The 21,136-nt window shown below is 40.7% G+C and overlaps 2 protein-coding genes across 2 annotated transcripts; one reads left to right on the plus strand and one right to left on the minus strand.

Annotated features, from left to right (window-relative positions):
• Positions 1-2,031: 2,031 nt before the first annotated feature.
• Positions 2,032-6,078, minus strand: LOC130111374 (chymotrypsin A-like). The gene is made up of 7 exons (XM_056278548.1): positions 6,027-6,078; positions 5,380-5,483; positions 4,980-5,059; positions 4,441-4,519; positions 4,124-4,304; positions 2,874-3,007; positions 2,032-2,193 (listed from the first exon to the last, which is right to left on the minus strand). Exons 1-7 carry the CDS (start codon positions 6,076-6,078, stop codon positions 2,032-2,034), a joined length of 792 nt encoding a protein of 263 aa, XP_056134523.1.
• Positions 6,079-16,459: 10,381 nt separating this feature from the next.
• Positions 16,460-20,570, plus strand: LOC130111332 (chymotrypsin B-like). Its single transcript, XM_056278479.1, has 7 exons — positions 16,460-16,514; positions 16,957-17,060; positions 17,964-18,043; positions 18,167-18,251; positions 18,676-18,856; positions 19,412-19,545; positions 20,256-20,570. Exons 1-7 carry the CDS (start codon positions 16,463-16,465, stop codon positions 20,415-20,417), a joined length of 798 nt encoding a protein of 265 aa, XP_056134454.1. The 5' UTR covers positions 16,460-16,462; the 3' UTR covers positions 20,418-20,570.
• The last annotated feature ends 566 nt before the right edge of the window (positions 20,571-21,136 follow it).

A 21,136-nucleotide genomic window follows, 5' to 3' on the forward strand; every position in this document is an offset into this window, starting at 1 on the left:
CATTTTGAAGTGGCCCCATTTACCACCACCTGCTGTTTCCTATTATGTAAAAAATCCTGTATCCAGCTTGTAACTCTGTCATCTATGCCATAGAATTTTAATTTTGACAGCAGTCTTTTATGAAGAATTTTATCAAAAGCTTTTTGAAAGTCCAATAGTATATGCAATCAGCTGACTACCCTCTATCCAAAGCTGCTGACCACTTATCAACGGTGAGAAGCTGAAGTGTAGTCAATCGTCCAGATATAAATCCATACTGCTTGTTACTAAAAAGTCTGTTAGACTTCATATGGTCAACAATATATGTCCTGAATAGTTTTTCCATTGTCTTACATGCTATAGATGTCAGACTAACTGGCCTGTAATTTCCTGCTAGTGACATGTTTTCTTTTTTTGAAAATGGCACTGATATGTGCCTCTTTCCAATCGCAGGGTAAAGTTGATTATTCTAATGATTTATTATACAGCATTGTTAGGGGTTCAGTAATCACACTAGACAATCCCTTTAAGATCCTAGGGTGTATGGAATCTGGCCCAGGCAATTTATAGACGTTAATATCGTGTAGAACCTGTTTTATATCTTCAGAAGTTATTATAAAACATTCTGTTTGCTGAACTTCAACTCCTGGCAATTCAGGTATGTGCCCTTCAGTTTTTGATCACAAATACAATGCTGAAATAATCTGACAGTATTTCTGCTTTTTCAATATATTTATCTGATTTTGTGGAGTTCGTATCCTTCCGATTGGTATATAAGTCTCCTACTGATGTCTTAATTTTTGTCCTCTTATTAATGCAATTCCAGATAATCTTTGGTTTCATCGTAGATTGTCTTGCTAAGTCATCTTCGTATCGCTTTCTTAAATAATGTGTTCTTGTTCTCACAAAGTTTCTAACTCTTCGATATTGCTGTTGTACCTCTGGTTATTTTACTTCTTATTGCCCTTCTCTCAAGAATATTTTTTTCTACAATTTTCCATTTTGTAATACCGTCTAAGGGAAATGTATGCTTTTTATCTGGGACCCGGTTTTACTGTTCGGTACATACTTATCTTCTATTTCTTTCAACTTATCCTTTATTAATCTCCATTTGTGTTCAACATCATAATTAGACAGGTTTTTGTGTCCAGTAAAAGACTTCCAATTCTCTACATGCTTCCTCAAAATTCCGCTTGATGTAAGTTTTTCTTGTAGTCCAATTTCTTACCGTTTTGTGTAACAAATTACCTTAAACAATATGACACAATGATCACTTTTACCTAAAGGGCCTAACTACTGAATGTCATTTATCATTTTATCTTAATTTGTAACTATAAGAGCCAACACGTGGTGTGTCATCACCTTGCCACTTTGTTGGTTCTTGTACATGTTGAAACAGCAATGCATTGTGAATACAGTCCAGAAACTTATTATCTAGTGATGCAAGATTATCCCCCTTTGCATCATTAAAATTCCAGTCTATATATGATTTATGAATATAAAGCAGTAAACCTCTACCTATATATTTGTCTACATTCCTTGAAAATAAATTTAAACATTCTGTACAATCCAAATTAAATTCTGCTGGGCTCATTTTATGCTTCTGATTTTTGGACTTAACTTCAGGGATTCTTATAGTACAAAAAAAAGGGAATACTTTCAAACAACAATAAATTCATGCATGTTGTTATCGAGTTGATCTGCATTTGTATATAGACACATAATGCTCTGTAAAGGTGGAGATTTACAGACATGCTGTGGTTTAACAGAGACAAGTTTACGATCAAGCTTGTCTCCGTTTATGTGATTTATTTATTTTTTATAATCTGATATGGTTATCTGATTAGTTTGTGCTGGGACTTGAATTTGCATTACTGTCTGTTGGGTCAGGCCACACTTTGACGTTCTCCAAAACGTTAACACTTTAAAGATGCCCCCCTATTCCATTAATATGTCATTTAGTCACACAGGAAACCTAGAGAGATGCTTATTTTTGAGAGTTACTTGTTTTATTGATCATAAATGAAACTGAAAAGAGTCATGAGGATGGATTTAGTTGGAGGCGATGGTCTGGTCCATCCAGGCACGCAGCTCAGTGACGCGGGCGTACACGCCGGGCATGGTAGGGGTGCAGTTTCCACTGCCCCAGGACACGATACCAACCAGGGTCCAGGCACCAGCCTTCTGGCACACCAGAGGACCACCAGAGTCACCCTGAAATACAGCAAACAGCCACCCAGTATCAAAACAGTGAACAGTGAAACTGATGACTGGAGTTGAGATTCAATGACTGCTGCAATGCACATGTTGCTCTTGGAAAGAAAAACAAAATCACCTTTAAAGACAGTGGATGGGTTTTCTACTTGTGTTGCTTGTAATTACGCAGAGCCCATTTTCTTGTCAGTGAAATGCTTAATGTCCAGCCATAGTACAACTAACTGACTACTGCACTTACAGCAATTTAAAAGCCCATTAATGCGATAGGCAATGAAAGTGACAAATGTTAGACAGGCGTGAAAGGTAAGGTATAATGTTATTAGCCTGGTCCAAGTTTCATATGTTGTTATTATCCTGTTACCCACCAGAACCCATTTCGTTTTAAAAGACATTTTTTCAGTTATCTTCATTTCTATCTCTATTTATATTTTCCCCCCTTTGGGGTGAGTTGTTTTTATAAGCCGTCAGAGCTTTTTTTAATTTCACTTTTCCTCTTTTTTTGCACAGTTTTTCTCATTGGTGCAAAACATTGTCTATATAATACTATGTTTACTGCAAATTAAATACAAACACAACTTAAAACAAGGCAAAGTAAATGGACTGACACCTGATTTCCCCACAAAGTGAGACTAAATCACTGGAAAAAAAATGACCGCCTATTGCCTAAGGTGACCCACCATGCAGGAAGAGGCACCGGAGGCTCCAGCGCAGATCATCAGGTTGGAGATCTTGTTGCCCCAATAACGCTTGCACTGCTCATTGGTCAGCAGGGGGAGGGAAGCCTGCTGCAGCAGGGCGGGGGTGTCAGGAGCTGAAAATTGAAAACATCTGTCAGCTGAGATTTGACTCTGTTTAATTGGGTGTATGTAAATCCTAAAAAAAAAGTATTTTTTGGGGGGGGTGCTCAGCTTATTGTGATAATTAATCTCACATGTCACTTCTTAAAATACATAACAGCAATTGAAAATACATTTTCAAATCCACATGGGGCACCAACCTTAGTGAATAAATAGATAAAGGAAGAACATTTTGGGAAAATTTGAACCTCTCAAGTTATTTGTTAGCAACCAAAAGGAAACCCCAGAAAGTTCCCCAATGAACCCCTTCAATGGGAAGAATGAGAGGGATCAGTAACCACGTTTACATCCAAGTGTTTTTCAGAATCAATTAGAATCATCTTTATTTGGCCATGTGTTTGCACATACACTGAATTTGACTCCAGTTTAGTGGCTCTCAATGTACTTACATAGAATAACAACACAACAATCTTTAGTTATATATATACAAGGAATGACTTTACGTATACAGGTGAAACAGTAAGGCAATTGTGCAGGGTGCAAAGATGGTCGTATAAATATGTTAGCAGGTTAATTATATTACATGAGGTAGGTGGACATGACAGAATATGCATGTATACAACTTATAATATATACAGCACGCTTAGATTTATTTTGATAATGTTAAGTGTTCATCAGAGTGACAGCCTGCGGAAAGCAACTGTTATTGTCTGGATGTTTTGGCATACAGTGCTCTGTAGCGCCTACCAGAGGGCAGGAGTTGGAGTTTTCTGTGAATTTTGTTTTAACTCGCTTGAGATACATAAACCTTTTATTCTATCAAAAGAAACATGATAGATTGCAATAAATTTGCATTTGCCAAATGAAAAAAGAAAAGAAATGCTAATCACATGATCAGCTGTTTCTTAACCTGAAATTGGCCATCATTTTCATTGGTGATGAAGTATGGACGTGTGATGTAGGACACGTAGGCCCACATTCAGGGTTTTATTCCCTTAAACAGATCTGATGGAAACGTACCTCTGATTGCTTTTCTTTTTTGTAACGTTTAATTACTGAACTGTATTTGAAAGTTGGATGGAAACAGTCTTTTTTTTTTTTTAGAGAGAGTTTGTTTGGTATTTCCTTACCGTTGTGGCGGGTCAGGCCCCAGCCGGTGGTCACACACTTCATGCCTCCAGGGTAGTTGTCTCCGGTCTCAGCCACACACACAGGGGACACACGCATGCCCATCTTAGCAGGGCTGGCCAGCTTGATCAGCAGGATGTCGTTGTTGATGGTGAATCCGTTGTAGCGGGGGTGCTTGAACACCTTTAGAGGAGGAGACAGTGGTGCTCAATGACTTCACAAGCAACCAATAGTGTGATCAGAGGGACAGCATTGTACGGTATAGACAGAACAACGATTCCCCATAAAGTTGATGTACACAACAGATGTAGTGTTGTACCTTGCCGATCCTCATAACCTGGATGTCCTCAGCATTGGAGGTGCGATCGTGCTCACCCAGGATCACACGGTGAGAGGTTCTAAAAAAATCATTTAAAATTTTTTACTCAGTTTTAATCAATTCAACTAAAATCATTTCAGATCATTGGAATGAGATTTTGATTTCTGTTCAATTCAGTAAATTCAGTGAATTAAACCAAATTACACCAATTCTGTTCAGTCCAGTTAACTTCATTCTAATGCAATTCAGTCCCATTTAGCTGAGTTGACTATTGCAGCATTTTTCAGTTAAATTCGGCTTTTTAATTTAGTACAGAGAACATGGCTATTTTACATGTAGCCATTAGTGTTTGCAAAAACACTCAGTCATTGCAATACACTTGAATTCAAATTCACATTGATTTGCAAATATGTTAGGAATTCAGCAAATTATTTATGCCTAGTGACTCACAATGAAAATAAACTTTATATTGGGGTTTTTGCATGTTGCATTGGATTTTTTTTTTTTTATTTGATTGGTGTAGCAGAAGCTGAACTTACTTGACATTGCAGTGGGCAGCAGTCACAACCCAGTTCTCATTGATCAGAGAGCCACCGCAGAAGTGGAAACCAGAGTAATCCTAGTATATAACACAGAATAATGAAAAGCCTTTATTCATGAGAGTAGGGGTTTACGTTGGGGTTTTGCAGTGCCCATACACTTTACAAGGCCTTGAATTTTCAAACTTAATGATTTTTGGTTAGCATTTACACAATGACACAGCATGCAATGTGCCAACGGGGCTAATGAAAGTTAATCTTGACCATAAATGAGATCACCCAAATTTATGCAATACAGAATAATAGACTTGGAATAATGGTCTCATACAGAATATGTGTGCTGGTGTACAGCTCCTTTATATGTCTCTTTACATATGTCAGTCTTGAATTGTGAACTCACCTGGAGGGAGACCTGCCAGGGCCAGGAGTGGGGCACAGCCTCCTCACCGTTGACAATACGGGAGTAACCAGTGATGACTGGAGGGATGGCTGGGTTGCCACAACCTGATAGGGGGAAACAAATATGTTTAATTGTTTACTAGGTTGTCATAATTCATTTCTACATACAGCAATGCAAAAAAACCCCAAAAAAACAAAAAGACGTACTCTCAAACATCACCACAAGTTGAATGCAGGTAGATATGCAGACAGAAAAGTTAGATGGACCAATGGTCAGATTTTAACAGATTGTGCTTTTCATCTCTCATATTCTCTCATTAATAGATTTAAAATGTATTGATACTATTCTTGAATATATCAACGTGTCAATTTGTGACATTTATTGAATGCTTGATGTTTATGCTGCTGAAAACAATGCAGTTTAATCAAATATCTGTATTAAAATTCAAAAACATCTCAGAAGGAGTGATTGAGCTGGACACCAAGTTTCCAGATTAATCAGGTTTATGAAGAAACTACATTAGAATAATTGTAATATCTTGATTAAGCGTCAAAAGGAGATGATAATAAAACATTATTGCTTTATAATATGTATTTTGTTGATTTAAACTATCCCAGAAGGTCAGGTCAAACTTTGATCAAACTCACCATAGGCAGCACCAATGAAGGCGAGGCAGGAGACGATCCAGAGGAAGGCCATGTTTTCAGCTTGGTTTGCCACAGGTCCTCCGTTCCCTTTTATACTGTCGATAGTCACTGACTTGTGATATGGATTTGCATAATCCATGCCTTGTGCACGCCTTCAACATCACGCTCTATCTGTCCCCATCTGGAGATACATAACATTTTCCCACACACATAAACTATGTTAAACATAGAGGTGGTCTTGTGAGGGTGTAGTTTTGAAGCAATGTATTAAAACGTACTTTTAAACACTTGCCTGCTGACAGCAAATATTCAAATTTGGGCATCTTGAAAGTGCAGTAGTAAATGAATTTGAAATATACTGCTCAAAAAAATAAAGGGAACACCTAAAAACACAATATAGACCTCGATGAATGAAATATTTCAGCTGAAAATCTTTATTTATTAGACAGAGGAATGTGTTTAGAGCGAAATAACCTAAGAATGATCAATGGAAATCAAAATCATTAGCCCATTAAGGTCTGGATTCAGAATCATACTCAAAATCAAAGTGGAAAATGAGAACATAGGCTGATCCAACTTCTGTGGAAATTCTTCAAGACGATTCAAAATAAGTCTCAGTAGTGTGTGTGGCCTCCACGTGCCTGTATGCACTCCCTACAACGTCTGGGCATGCTCCTGATGAGACAACGGATGGTCTCCTGAGGGATCTCCTCCCAGACCTGGATCAGGGCATCGGTCAACTCCTGGACAGTCTGTGGTGCGACATCGCGTTGGCGGATGGTACGAGACATGATGTCCCAGAGGTGCTCGATTGGATTCAGGTCTGGGGAACGTGCAGGCCAGTCCATAGCATCAATGCCCTCGACATACAGGAACTGCTGACACACTCTGGCCACATGAGGACGAGCATTGTCATGCATGAGCAGGAACCCAGGGCCCACTGCACCAGCATATGGTCTGACAATGGGTCTGAGGATCTCATCCCGGTACCTAATGGCAGTCATGGTACCTCTGGCTAGCACGTAGAGGTCTGTGCAGCCCTCCAAGGATATGCCTCCCCAGACCATCACTGACCCACCGCCAAACCGGTCATGCTGGAGGATGTTGCAGGCAGCAGAACGTTCTCCACAGCGTCTCCAGACTCTCTCACGTCTGTCACATGTGTTCAGTGTGAACCTGCTCTCATCTGTGAAGAGCACAGGGCGCCAATGGCGAATCTGCCAACCAAGATGTTCTCTGGCAAAGGTCAATCGGGCTGCACGGTGTTGGGCTGTGAGCACAGGCCCCAATTGTGGACGTCGGGCCCTCATACCATCCTCATGCATTCTGTTTCTCACTGTTTGAGCAGAAACCTGCACATTAGTGGCCTGTTGAAGGTCGTTTTGTAGGGCTCCGGCAGTGCTCCTCCTGTTCCTCCTTGCACAAAGGACCAGATAGCGGTCCTGCTGCGGGGTTGTTGTCCTCCTGCGGTCCCCTCCACGTCTCCTGGTGTACTGGCCTGTCTCCTGGTACCTCCTCCATGCTCTGGACACTGTGCTGGGAGACACATCAAATCTTCTTGCCACAGCACGCATTGATGTGCCATCCTGGATGAGCTGCACTACCTGAGCAACTTCTGTAGGTTGCAGATACCGCCTCATGCCACCTCTAGTGGTGAGGGCACTAGCAAAATGAAAAACTAACCAAAGATCGGCCAGAAAAGATGAGGACAGGCAAATGGTCTGCAAATCCATTCCTTTTATAGGGGTTGTCTTGCAAATTGTCTAATTTCCACCTGGTGGAAATTAGACAATTTACCAACAGGGGAAATTGATTCACAAGTCAGTGTTGCTCCCTAACTGGACAGGTTGATATCTCAATGTGATATCTCAGTGTGATTGACTTGGAGCTACATTGCATTGCTTATGTGTTCCCTTTATTTTTTTGAGCAGTGTAGATCAATGGCTTTAATATTATTGTTTGTTTTTTTTTTAATATACAGTTTTGCCTGCTGTGATGGGTTTAATGTGATCTGATCTGTGTTTTAGCTCAGTCTCTGTTTGACAGCTATTTATTCTCTACCTTCTTATTTTGTGCTGACATATTATTGACACGTTATTATTGAGGGATTTCCTTGTCTCATTTGCCTAGTTTCCTTTTTTTCCTCTTCATTTTTAGTATTTGTATTTGCAGAAAAATTGAAATGGAGAATGAACATGAATCAAAGGGTTACAAAATGTTTTTATGTATGCTCAATAATCCAGGTAAGGTAATCACCATCACCATGTTACAATGCTGTGATTTTAACTATTCCCAAATCCTCTGTGAATAGTACACATGGCCATTATAACTCTAGTTAATGGTCACTACAGTTTGCATATGAGACTGATCGTTGTTTTCGGTCATTATACCACTGTATTGTATATAAGGGTGGGGATACCTGCAGTCAGTTGAGACTAAAGAGGTCACTTAGATGAGTGATGAAACATTTCTGTCAATAAACGTTGTGTCCCAATGAACTGATTAAACTTTCTGTGATCGAAGGGTTACAGGTTGAAATGTCATGTACTGTAACCAGGCGTAAGTCTTCAAATCAGTAACGGGGTTAATTCCTCTGTGTGTGTGTGTGTGTGTGTGTGTGTGTGTGTGTGTGTGTGTGTGTGTGTGTGTGTGTGTGTGTGTGTGTGTGTGTGTGTGTGTGTGTGTGTGTGTGTGTGTGTGTAACTTGTAAGAGTGAGGTTTTCTAAAAAACACAAAGAAACTCTCTTTTCTTACTGAATGATTGACTGATTGCCAATATCAAACCTATCTATCTATCTATCTATCTATCTATCTATCTATCTATCTATCTATCTATCTATCTATCTATCTATCTATCTATCTATCTATCTATCTATCTATCTATCTATCTGTCTTTATATATGTATGTATTAATATATGTATACATAAAATATGTATACATATATATGTATATCAGGCGTTTTTTTTGTATGTCGACCAATAGTTTCAATACATACCTTTCACTTGAACTTTTACTACAGTCGGCCAACAAGTCAATCAGGCTATTGCTCTGAAAATATAACAGCTATGTCTCAATAATCCAGGTAAGAAAATCAAAGAAGGTTGAATCATCCATCCATCCATTATCCAAACCGCTTATCCTGCTCTCAGGGTTGCGGGGATGCTGGAGACTATCCCAGCAGTCATTGGACGGCAGGCGGGGAGACACACTGGACAGGCTGCCAGGCCATCCATCCAAGGGCCGTATTTAGGCTTTATATTGTTTAAAATTCTTATGAAACCTATTGTGCATTTTTTGTGTTTGCAGCACAAGTAAACAAATGGAGAGACAATTAATGAGCAATTTGCAATCTCATACTTCCACCCAAAATTCCCACGTGTTCCAGCCAACCCTTGCCATTTTACTTGGTAAGCTAGCTTCCACTACAGCTAACCATACCTTCAAAACGCTAACTTTCTTGAAACACCAGGTAGGGTTGATCTTGTTTCATATCATGAAGGCATTGTATGAGGACACATCAATGATATTATGGAAGATGACCAGGGGCCAGCGGGCAGTCATCCTCCTGCAGCTGTAAGTTCTAGTCACTTTGTCCAGGATGTTCTTGCCTCCTTTGTTGTGGTTGTAGTCCAGGATGATGGCTGGCTTCCTGTCGTTACAATCACTGATGCCACCTGTTTTGTGCAGTGTGCTCAGGAGGACCACATTCTTGTTCCTCTTTGGGAGGTAAGAAACTAGAGTGGTGGTGGGGGTGAAGGCAAACTTTGATGAGAAGGCCTCTCTCCCCCTTATTGCAAGGAGTGCAGAGGGGAGCTCAGGCTTGTTCTTTCTAACTGTGCCAGCCATGGTGATCTTCCTCTTCAGGAGCTGCCGGCTGAGTTTGTAAGAAGTGAAGAAATTGTCATATGTGACATTGTGCCCCCTCAGTCCAGCTGTCATATCAAGGACAACCTGCATCCCCTGGTTCTTCTCCGGGCCTCCACTGGTTGGCTTCCCTGTGTAGACTTGCATCTTCCAAGTGTAACTATAATCTCAATTTCTCATTGTGTGTGGTGTGTGTGGTTCTGGGTGTGCGTCTTTGTGGTTTTTGTGGTATGTTACTGGCTGTGACTATGATTTTAACTTCCGGGTCAAACATGACCCTAATACAATCTTAGTACCCTAGTGGTGTACAGCTTTCATGGAAATATGAACAAAAACAATGTTTCACTTTTTCTAAAGTTGGGGTCACTCTAGGAAAAGCCATCAGATTTCAGGTTGAAAAAAGATCATTTAGAGGGTTTTCTCTGCTGTTAAATACTGTTATGGGTCATGTTTGACTCGTAGAACAACAGAAGGTCTAGTTAATGGTCACACCTACACTCACCGGCCACTTTATTAGGCACACCTGTCCAACTGCTCGTTAACGCAAATTTCTAATCAGCCAATCACATGGCAGCAACTCAATGCATTTAGGCATGTAGACATGGTCAAGACGATCTGCTGCAGTTCGAACCGAGCATCAGAATGGGGAAGAAAGGTGATTTAAGTGACTTTGAACGTGGCATGGTTGTTGGTGCCAGACGGGCTGGTCTGAGTATTTCAGAAACTGCTGATCTACTGGGATTTTCACGCACAACCATCTCTAGGGTTTACAGAGAATGGTCCGAAAAAGAGAAAATATCCAGTGAGTGGCAGTTCTGTGGGCGAAAATGCCTTGTTGATGCCAGAGGTCAGAGGAGAATGGCCAGACTGGTTCGAGCTGACAGAAAGGCAACGGTAACTCAAATAACCACTCATTACAACCGAGGTATGCAGAAGAGCATCTCTGAACGCACAACACGTCGAACCTTGAGGCAGATGGGCTACAGCAGCAGAAGACCACACCGGGTGCCACTCCTGTCAGCTAAGAACAGGAAACTGAGGCTACAATTCGCACAGACTCACCAAAATTGGACAATAGAAGATTGGAAAAACGTTGCCTGGTCTGATGAGTCTCGATTTCTGCTGCGACATTCGGATGGTAGGGTCGGAATTTGGCATCAACAACATGAAAGCATGGATCCATCCTGCCTTGTATCAACGGTTCAGGCTGGTGGTGGTGGTGTATTGGTGTGGGGGATATTTTCTTGGCACACTTTGGGCCCCTTAGTACCAATTGAGCATTGTGTCAACGCCACAGCCTACCTGAGTATTGTTGCTGACCGTGTCCATCCCTTTATGACCACAGTGTTCCATCTTCTGATGGCTACTTCCAGCAGGATAACGCGCCATGTCATAAAGCTCGAATCATCTCAGACTGGTTTCTTGAACATGACAATGAGTTCACTGTACTCAAATGGCCTCCACAGTCACCAGATCTCAATCCAATAGAGCACCTTTGGGATGTGGTGGACCGGGAGATTCGCATCATGGATGTGCAGCCGACAAATCTGCAGCAACTGCGTGATGCTATCATGTCAATATGGACCAAACTCTCTGAGGAATGTTTCCAGTACCTTGTTGAATCTATGCCACGAAGGATTAAGGCAGTTCTGAAGGCAAAAGGGGGTCCAACCCGGTACTAGCAAGGTGTACCTAATAAAGTGGCCAATGAGTGTATATTTGCATATGAAAGGGGTCGTTGGTTTCAGTCGTTATGCACCTATGTTGTTTACAAGGGTGGGGATACCTGCAGTCAGCTGAGAGTGAAGAGGTCACTTGGTTGAGTGATGAAACGCACCTGTCAATAAACATTAAATTATGCAGAGTATTGGCTAGCTAAAAGAAATGTCATAGATATTTCCACTACCCCTCACATGTAACTAACTAGCTGTGACTCACTCTCACTCACACATTCTCTCTCTGCCCCCCCCCTTCTCTCTCAGTATATATAAAGTATATCAAATCAAAATCAAACATCCATCAATCCATTATCCGAACCGATTATCCTGCTCTCAGGGTTGTGGGGATGCTGGAGCCTATCCCAGCAGTCACTGGGCGGAAGGCGGGGAGACATCCTGGACAGGCTACCAGGCCATCACAGGGCTATATTCAGGCTTTATATTGTTTAAAATTCTTATAAAAACTGGTTGTGCATTTTTTGAGTTTGCAACCCAAGTAAACAAATGGAGAGACGATTAATGAGCAATTTATTTCGGTCATATATGGAATGTAATGTGTGCCTCCCTCTCGCCCCTCTGGCATGTTTGACCATCAGAATGTCACCTGATATGCAGTTCCACCCAATTCTCTCTCAATTACAGAGCATATGGAAAAAGTTATTTAAGATTCATAACCTAGACCCTCACCTCAACTCAGAATCAAACCTTTTGTCGAACCCGAAGCTGTGTGTTGGTAGAACCCCCTCTTATGGAAACTATGGGTAGATAATGGGATTTGGACACTTTGAGATTTGTTTGAAAACGGTTTACTGAAATCCTTTGAGGAGTTAGTCCAGGAGTTTGGTCTCCCTAGATCCAGTATGTGGCATTACTTACCACTGAGGCATTTACTGTCTACATTTCTAGGTTTTCCAAGAACACACCTTCAGCAATCGGAATTGCTCTTCCACAACATTAAAATATTTGGAATGGGTCATGAGACCTCTCGATATTATTGCAAAATAGTTAACCAAGTTACCAGAACTTCAACAGCATTAAGGATTGTTTTGGAGAAGGATTTAAACATTGTATTTAATTAGAAAGAATAGGATAAGATTAGCCAGAGTCAAAAGAAGCTGTCAAGGGATATAAAAATCAGACTCATTCAATGTAAAATTCTCAATCGTTTCTATTGGACATCATCTAGATTACACAGGTTAGGCCTCAAAAACACAACAAGGTTTTTGGGAACAAGTCCAAAAATGTATCAAAGAAATCACCGATGACTGAGTTTTCTCCCAGGTTATATGTGAAAGAATGTGGAAATGCAGAGTTGCTCAAGACTGCCATAATGGTGGGTAGACAGACTTTAATGAGAGGATGGAAAAAAACAAGAAGCTCCTTCTTATCGGGAGTGGTTCATGGAACTGGGAAAGGTGGCCTTGTATTAACGACTCTTCTATAGGCAGGCTGAAAGATGTGAAGATTATATTGTTGCTAATTTGGGGGGCAGTCTGGGAACCGCCGCAGCCGGGACGCGAAACCATGTCTCCCGCATCACAGGCGACTACATGGTGTGGGAGAGACTGTTTCTGGATCACATCAAAAACACTTTCCCCCCATCCCAAAAGGTGTAAAGAGGATGCCATATATATATATATATATGTGTGTGTGTGTGTGTGTGTGTGTATATATGTATATATATATATATGTATATATTTTTTTTGGAAACTGTCAATAGTGTTGATAAAAGCGCTCAACAAATGAGGAGCGGAATATCAATATAGATGTAGCACAAAAAAACTTTTAATACATAGCAGTACAAGCCTGTTTCTTGCGTTGAGCACTCATCAGCTGCTAATGTCATTAGCAACTGATGATTGCTTATTGCATGAAACAAGCGTGTACTGTCTCATAAAGAATTACTTGACTTACTGGATTTTTTTATATATATATAACTGGATTATTTTGCTCCTTATTTGTTGAGCACTTTCCCTGCCGTTGAGTGTTTCTTTTAACCAAGTTATATATATATATATGTATGTGTGTGTGTGTGTGTGTGTGTGTGTGTGTGTGTGTGTGTATATATATATAAACTTTTATTCACAGTACCATGGAGAGTGTCTTGACTCTTGACAGGCTGTATCACAGTATCACAGTGTGGTTTGGCAACCTGACAGCTCAGGACTGCAGACTGTTTCAAAGGACTGTAAAGACAGCAGCAAAAAACATTGCCATAGAACTACATGGGGGGCATTTTCTCATGATCCGCCTATGCCACAACTTCATAATATTTACACAACACACTGCAAAAGGAAAGCCCAACACATCACTAAGGACACCAGCCACCCCACTCATGTTCTGTTCTGGCTCCTTCCATCTAAAAAACATTACTGAAGCATCAAATCACACACCACTCATCTCAGTGATAGTTTCTTTCCACAGGCAGTCAGGTTGCTGAACAGCTGATGCGCCCATATGCACCTTACATTACATTGTTGTGTTATCGTGTACTTTTCTATATTGTATATATAATGTATGAATACACTGTGTACTTATTCTATATTTGCTTTTTTTGGGGGGGGGCTTATGTGCTTTGTCATTCTGTCCCTTGTGTTGAAGCAGAGAGAGCCAGAGCACAATAATTTAATTGTATTTTGAAAACATATGACAATAAAGTTTAACTTCAACGTGAAGTGTAACCTGGATGCCTCTGTAATTAGCAACTACAGACCAATTTCAAATTTGTCTTTCATAGTAAGTAAAATCATTGAAAAGGTTGTTCTTTAACAAGTCAGTAGCATTTTAACATCAAATTAATTACCCCACAGTTTCCAGTTGGGATTTTGGGCCCACCACAGCACTGAAACTGCAGCTATAAAGGTTTTAAATGACATTCATGTAGACACCAACACTGGCAAAACCTCCATCTGAATGCTAATTGATCTTAGTGCTGCCTTCGACACTGTCAACCATGCGCTACTTTTAGACCGACTGGAGAAATGGGTTGAGCTTTCTGGAAGTGTCCTAAACTGGTTCAAATCTCATTTACACAATAGGGACTGCTTTGTTTCACTTGGTTGCCATGTATCTGATCACAAAAAGATGACTTGCAGGGTCCCCCAAGGCTCAATCTTCATGCCAGTGCTATGTATTTAACCAATACATGCTTCTGTTAGGTCAATTTCCCCAACACAATAAAGTCTCTTACCACAAGTTTGCAGGCAGTACTCAGATATACATACACAATATACATATGGTCCCTTAGATGCTTGGAACAAATTAATGACCAGATGTCCCCGAAGTTTCTCCAGTTAAACAAAGATAAAACTGAGACTATTGTCTTTGGCCCTAAGAAAGAGAGGTTGAAATTTGTTGTTCACCTTGAATCCCTGTCAATCAAGACTACAAGCCAAGCCAGAAATCTGGGTATCATTATGTACTTGGAACAAAATTTTAATAGCCACATAAAGGTAATAATAAAGTCAGTTTATTACCATCTTAAAATCACAGCAGCAATAAGTGGATTTATGTATAAAGAAGACTTGGAAAAACAAATCCATGCTTTTGTTATCAGTAGATTAGACTGTTGGCATGGTCTTTTCTCTGTTCTCCCAAAAAGCCCTCTAACTGTTACAACTGATGCAGAGCCCCACTGCTAGAGTTCTGACAAGGACTAAGAAGACTGAACATATTGAACTCCAGTTCTCAGATCCCTTCACTGGCTTTCAGGGAATCACAGAGTTGATTTTAAAATACTGTTCCTTGTTTATAAATCTCTTAATGGTTCAGGGCCAAAATCCATTACTGACCTATTTTTAGAATATGAACTTTCCAGTCTTCTCACTTCATCTAAGGCTCTGCTGGTAGTTACCAGGGTAAAAACCGAACATGGTGAGACAGCGTCCAGCCAGTGTGCTGCTGACAATTCAAACAAACTACCTGAAGAGATTAGATTTATTAAAAACTTTCATGTTCACCACTGCATTTCAGTAAATCATCACTTTAACTCTGTTTCATTATTATATTTCTATTATCCTTTAATTTATTTTTAATTCTTCATTTTATTCTTTTAATACTCTTATTTTTAATTAATCTTTTTTATCTTGTTCTGTATTTTTATGCCTTTATGCAAAGCATTGAGGAAGCACTTGCCTTTGTGTATGAAATGTGCTGTATATATAAACTTGCCTTGCCTGGTAGTAATGGTAGTATGGTATTGGTATTAGCAGTAATGGTAGTAGCAATAAGTAGCAGTAATGGTAGTAGTAGTAATACTAATAGATTTAACTTATAACATTTTATACTTAAAGGTGAGACTTTTCACAGAAACATTCAACCATGGTTGAAGAGTGTCTTGCAACTGCTTTCCTGCCTTTTTAAAAGTTTTTCCAATATACTATTTAATATAATATGACGTGTTGGAGTTCCATTTGTTTCTTTTTTTTTCTTTTTTTTTGTGTGAGTGATGTATGCAAGTGCTAGAAGCTGCTGTGAATCGGAATCAAATCCCTCGTGTGCATAGACTAACTTGGCCAGTAAAGTTGATTCTGATTCTGATTCTGATTCTGAGATAGAACAACTTTTCTATGTATTTCTAACCATGTACTTAGATGTGTGCTTTTTGAGCTATAGGAAAGTTAACTTGTGAAGGTCAAAGTGTGCTATCTTTATCCACACTGTCCGTTAAAGCTCTGAGAACAGATAGATACCAAAGCCTGATAAACAGCTGATGCAGACCTATAACGTTGTTGTATAGTTTTCCGAAACGTTGAGCTGAGCTGGACAAAGTCTGATCTCCCATTGGTGGATGCAGAGCTGGTTTTGGGGATAAATACCGTGTCCTGGTCTCTGGAATATCATCATCCGTCACAATGGCTTTCCTCTGGATCGTGTCCTGCCTTGCCTTTGTCAGTGCCGCTTACGGTGAGGAAACAAAGCTCTGCTCTCATCCACTTATTGAATTTACTTACAATTTTTTCTACATATTTAAAAAATATTTCTTAGAACCTTTATGTTTTGTAACTTCGTACTTGCCCAAAAAGTCTTGAAACTCAAAGACTAGATGCACTTGTGCAGTTACCCTTATGGGATATTTCAATTAAGTTTAGAAACATTTGCAAGATTTGGTGACTAATTTTACCCAATCACACACAGCGAAAAACAAACATAGACTCTTTATTTTGTCCTTCCTATTCTTGTAAATCCACACATCCAAGCAGTAGCCAGCTCTGTTTTTCAGTGCTTTTAGTATTTTTTTTTCCTGAAAAGTGTGAGAATTGGAGGTTGAAATGATAAAAGAAAAATGCATGGGTTGCTAACCTGTAAGGTTATAAGATTTATTTGCTTTCTCCCCCCACATCTCTAGGCTGTGGTACCCCTGCAATCCCTCCTCAGGTGACTGGCTACGCCCGCATTGTTAATGGTGAGGAGGCTGTGCCCCACTCCTGGCCCTGGCAGGTGTCTCTGCAGGTGAGTGGTCATCTGTACCTGTTCAGCTGAGATGGCATCCACCCCACTGTCAACTGATAAAGCAGTTTCCTATCAGAATATTTATATCAATAGATAGTAAATTCATGTATGTGTGCCTTCCAGCTTCCCATAGAAGACTAAATCAATTTTTTTTATTGGAAAAAGTATAACCATAGCATAATTGAGAGTGCAATTCCTCTATAATTAGCGATTACACAAACAAATGTTGGAAAAGAAATTAGAAAGAAGGAAAGACAAGCACCATTGGCTCTCTGCAGGCCTGTAGAGATTTCACAGGGCTACATATGGGAACATTATTCCAATGACTTTTATTTTGATATAATTTTTGTGTGGGTGACATGGTGGTCCTGTGGTTAGCATGGTTGCCTCACAGCAAGAAGGTCCTGAGTTCAAGCCCCGGGGTTGTCCAACCTTGGTGGGTCATCCCGGGTTGTCCTCAGTGTGGAGTTTGCATGTTCTCCCCGTGTCTGTGTGGGTTGCCTCTGGGGGCTCCAGTTTCCTCCCACAGTCCAAAGACATGTAGGTCAGGTGAATCGGCCATACTGAATTGTCCCTAGGTATGAATGTGTGTGTGTGTGTGTGTGTGTGTGTGTGTGTGTGTGTGTGTGTATCGGCCCTGTGTGATGGCCTGGTGGCCTGTCTGGGGTGTCTCCCCACCTGCTGCCCAGTGACTGCTGGGATAGGCCCCAGCATTCCCGTGACCCTGAGAGCAGGATAAGCGGTTCGGATAATGAATGGATAATTTTTGTTCCCTGGCCACCTAATTTTGATAGCCTGCATCAAGGTGGAAATGTAAAATCTTATCAGGGTTTGGGACATTTACTATAGTTCAACAGGTTGTTTTGACGGCACGCTAACATTTAGACTTACCTTTACACTCAGCAATCCAATGGCTTCCACTTCTGCGGAGGTTCCCTGATCAACGAGAACTGGGTTATTACTGCTGCCCACTGCAACGTCAGGTTTGTGTGTCACATCTTCATTTGGTCTTTAATCCATTGTCAGTACATAATATCCATGTAAACTATCCTAGTACGTCTGTCTTGCATTGAAACTAAAAGCTTATTTGTCATGTCGTGTTAAAGGACCTACCACCGTGTGATTGTTGGAGAGCACGACAAGGGTGCTGGAGCCACCACCGAAGACATCCAGATCCTGAAGCCTGCCAAGGTATCCATTAAGCTAACCTATAGGCAGACTAAGATGATCACCAATGTCCACAGGACAATCCAGAAGCATGCCAATTACATTTTAAATGTAACTTATAAAGCTAAGTATTGAGCCGTTCAAATGATTCAGTTTATTTTACAGCTCCAGTATGTAGTCATAGAAAAAGGTTATCACAACAAAGACGTTGGAGCCTGACATACAATACAAGGGCTCAGTGCAGTGCATGCATTAGACAGAGGGCTTCAAACATATGGCTCTGAGAACACATCTATCATTTTCCAGTTCAATAACTGTGCCTTCGGGCAGCATGGCAAACTGTGTGGCTACAGTTATAGAGAAGTACAATGTGTTTATCCAGAAGCACATTATAACACCATCCTATTCTTCCTACTGAGTACTTCCTGTCTCTCTACCCCCTCCCCAGGTCTTCACCCACCCCAAGTGGAACCCCCGTACCATCAACAATGACATTACCCTCATCAAGCTGGCCACTCCTGCACGTATGGGCACCACCGTCTCCCCTGTGTGCGTAGCTGCCAGCGGGGATGTCTTCGCCCCTGGCATGACCTGTGTGACCACTGGCTGGGGTCTGACCCGCTACAACGGTAAGACTTCCATAATCTACCAAATTTAAATCTAATATTTCAAAGATAATAGTAGCTATCATCGTATAGTGGGTGGCAGTCAAGCAATAGTTTTCCTTGTATGTTTTCGAACCGTTGCACAAGGGAAACAGGCCTGACTTATTGGTAATAATGGGTTGAGAAAGGTTAGATTGAATTCATCAGTCAATTTTGACATCAGATTTATCAATCAAATCAGAAGCTATTCTATACAAAACTAAGTGCAAGCAAAAACCTAACTTGAACCCACACTGTGTAATGTAAAATAATGTATCTCTTAAAATATCCCTCTCTAAAGACGTAGATATGTTATTATGTTTGACTGACACTCTTCGCTTATTGGTATTCCAAAAATACAGATGGTCAGATATATTCCACATGATATCTGTATGCCAAGAGATAACAGGAAATAATAATAATAATAATAATAATAATAATAATAATAATAAGTGTCTCAGTAAAAATAGACAATTTGACTATGCTGAATGAAAATTTGAATTGTAATTCATTTTTCCTCACTTTGTCTACCCTCCCCAGCCCCCATGACTCCCAACAAGCTGCAGCAGGCTTCCCTGCCCCTGCTGTCCAACCAGCAGTGCAAGAGTCACTGGGGCAGCAACATCTCTGACGTCATGATCTGCGCTGGAGCCGATGGTGCTACCTCCTGCATGGTGAGATACTCTCCCTTTCTGAACCTTTTCCCCATCTACTTAGCATAATTATCATCATTTTTTATTGTTATTTATATTTATCACTGTGATGGACTGGCGGCCTGTGCAGGGTGTCTCCCCACCTTCCGCCCAATGACTGCTGGGATAGGCTCCAGCATCCCCATGACCTTGAGCAGGATAAGCGGTTTGGATAATGGATGTAAAGGACGGATATTATTATTTTATTTTTTACATATTTACCATATTTGCGATTAAAAGGTTCGACCCAGTCTGTATGGCTCCCTTACTTTGCAGGTATCTTGGAGAATCAGTAGACTAATTCACAGGCCACGTGTGACTCTTGTGACCTTTGGGTGGAGGGTTGTACTCCAAAGGTCACACAATCCTCTGGCTCCTGATCATTACTCTCTTGCTCCTCCGTTATTCAACAAATGTGTTTTTAAATAATCCTACAGGAAATTCAGAACTGTCTGATCTCGTATGGTTAAACAAAATCCATTCTCCTCCACCTCTCTTTCTAAAAACGCCGAGCACTCAAAACGTTCATTCCTCCCTCTTTATAGCTTTTTGCTGTGAAAGAGGTGCCATTATTGTTCAGAGTTGCCTGAAATGGTGGAAAGCAAAAATAAATGAACAAGTTAAAAAAAAAGAAGACATAAAGGGATATCCTAACATTAAAGTGGCTCTGTGTTTAATTCTCTCTCCCTCAGGGTGACTCTGGTGGCCCCCTGGTCTGTGAGAAGGACAACATGTGGACCCTGGTCGGTATCGTCTCCTGGGGAAGCAGCCGCTGCTCCACCTCCACCCCCGCCGTCTACGCCCGTGTCACCGAGCTCCGCAGCTGGGTGGACCAGATCCTGGCTGCTAACTAAAGAGGCCAAGGCCATATCCAACCAGGCCCAGTCCCCATCCCTGACCACTCATCCTGCCCAGGCTATCACACCAATGTCTGCACGTTGGGTAGAAATCCCCTCTTTAGCTGAGCTGGATGTTGGACTTTAATAAATGCATTTATGCACCATTTGTTTGGATGTGGTTTTTCTGTTTTTTGGTGATGCGAAGGAGGTTTGAAGTTATGTGTCATTTTTGCAAATGACAGCAGATGGAGCTCTTTTCCAATCTGTCTAAAGGGAAGAAACCACTTTCAGTCCTAAAGGCAAATTTGAGAACTAGTGATATATTATCAAACCCAGGAAGGAATATCAGTGTGAATTGCTGCTTGGATTAATTTCATATTGAGAAAAAATAAAAAAGGCCCTTGCTTAATCCTTCACTGGTTTAAACATATTGTTACAGAATAACAAGTGTGGAAACTAAATATTTTAATCCAGCTAAAAACCATACATCCGTCCACCCATCTATCCATCCACACATCCATCCATTAATGTATCCACCCACCCATCCATCCATCCATTATCTACACCATCTTATTTCAAATTAGGGTTATGGGAGGCTGCAGCCTTCCCAGCAGCCAACTAAACCCCGCTCCAAAAACTAAAAAACTAAAATCTCCATTGTTAAGTCAGGTGAACCACACATACTCTGATCACAACTAAAATCAAAGGCAAAGCACCAACATGTCCACCCTGCC

This window comes from Lampris incognitus, chromosome 4 (assembly GCF_029633865.1).
Source record: "Lampris incognitus isolate fLamInc1 chromosome 4, fLamInc1.hap2, whole genome shotgun sequence".
NCBI lineage: Eukaryota > Metazoa > Chordata > Actinopteri > Lampriformes > Lampridae > Lampris > Lampris incognitus.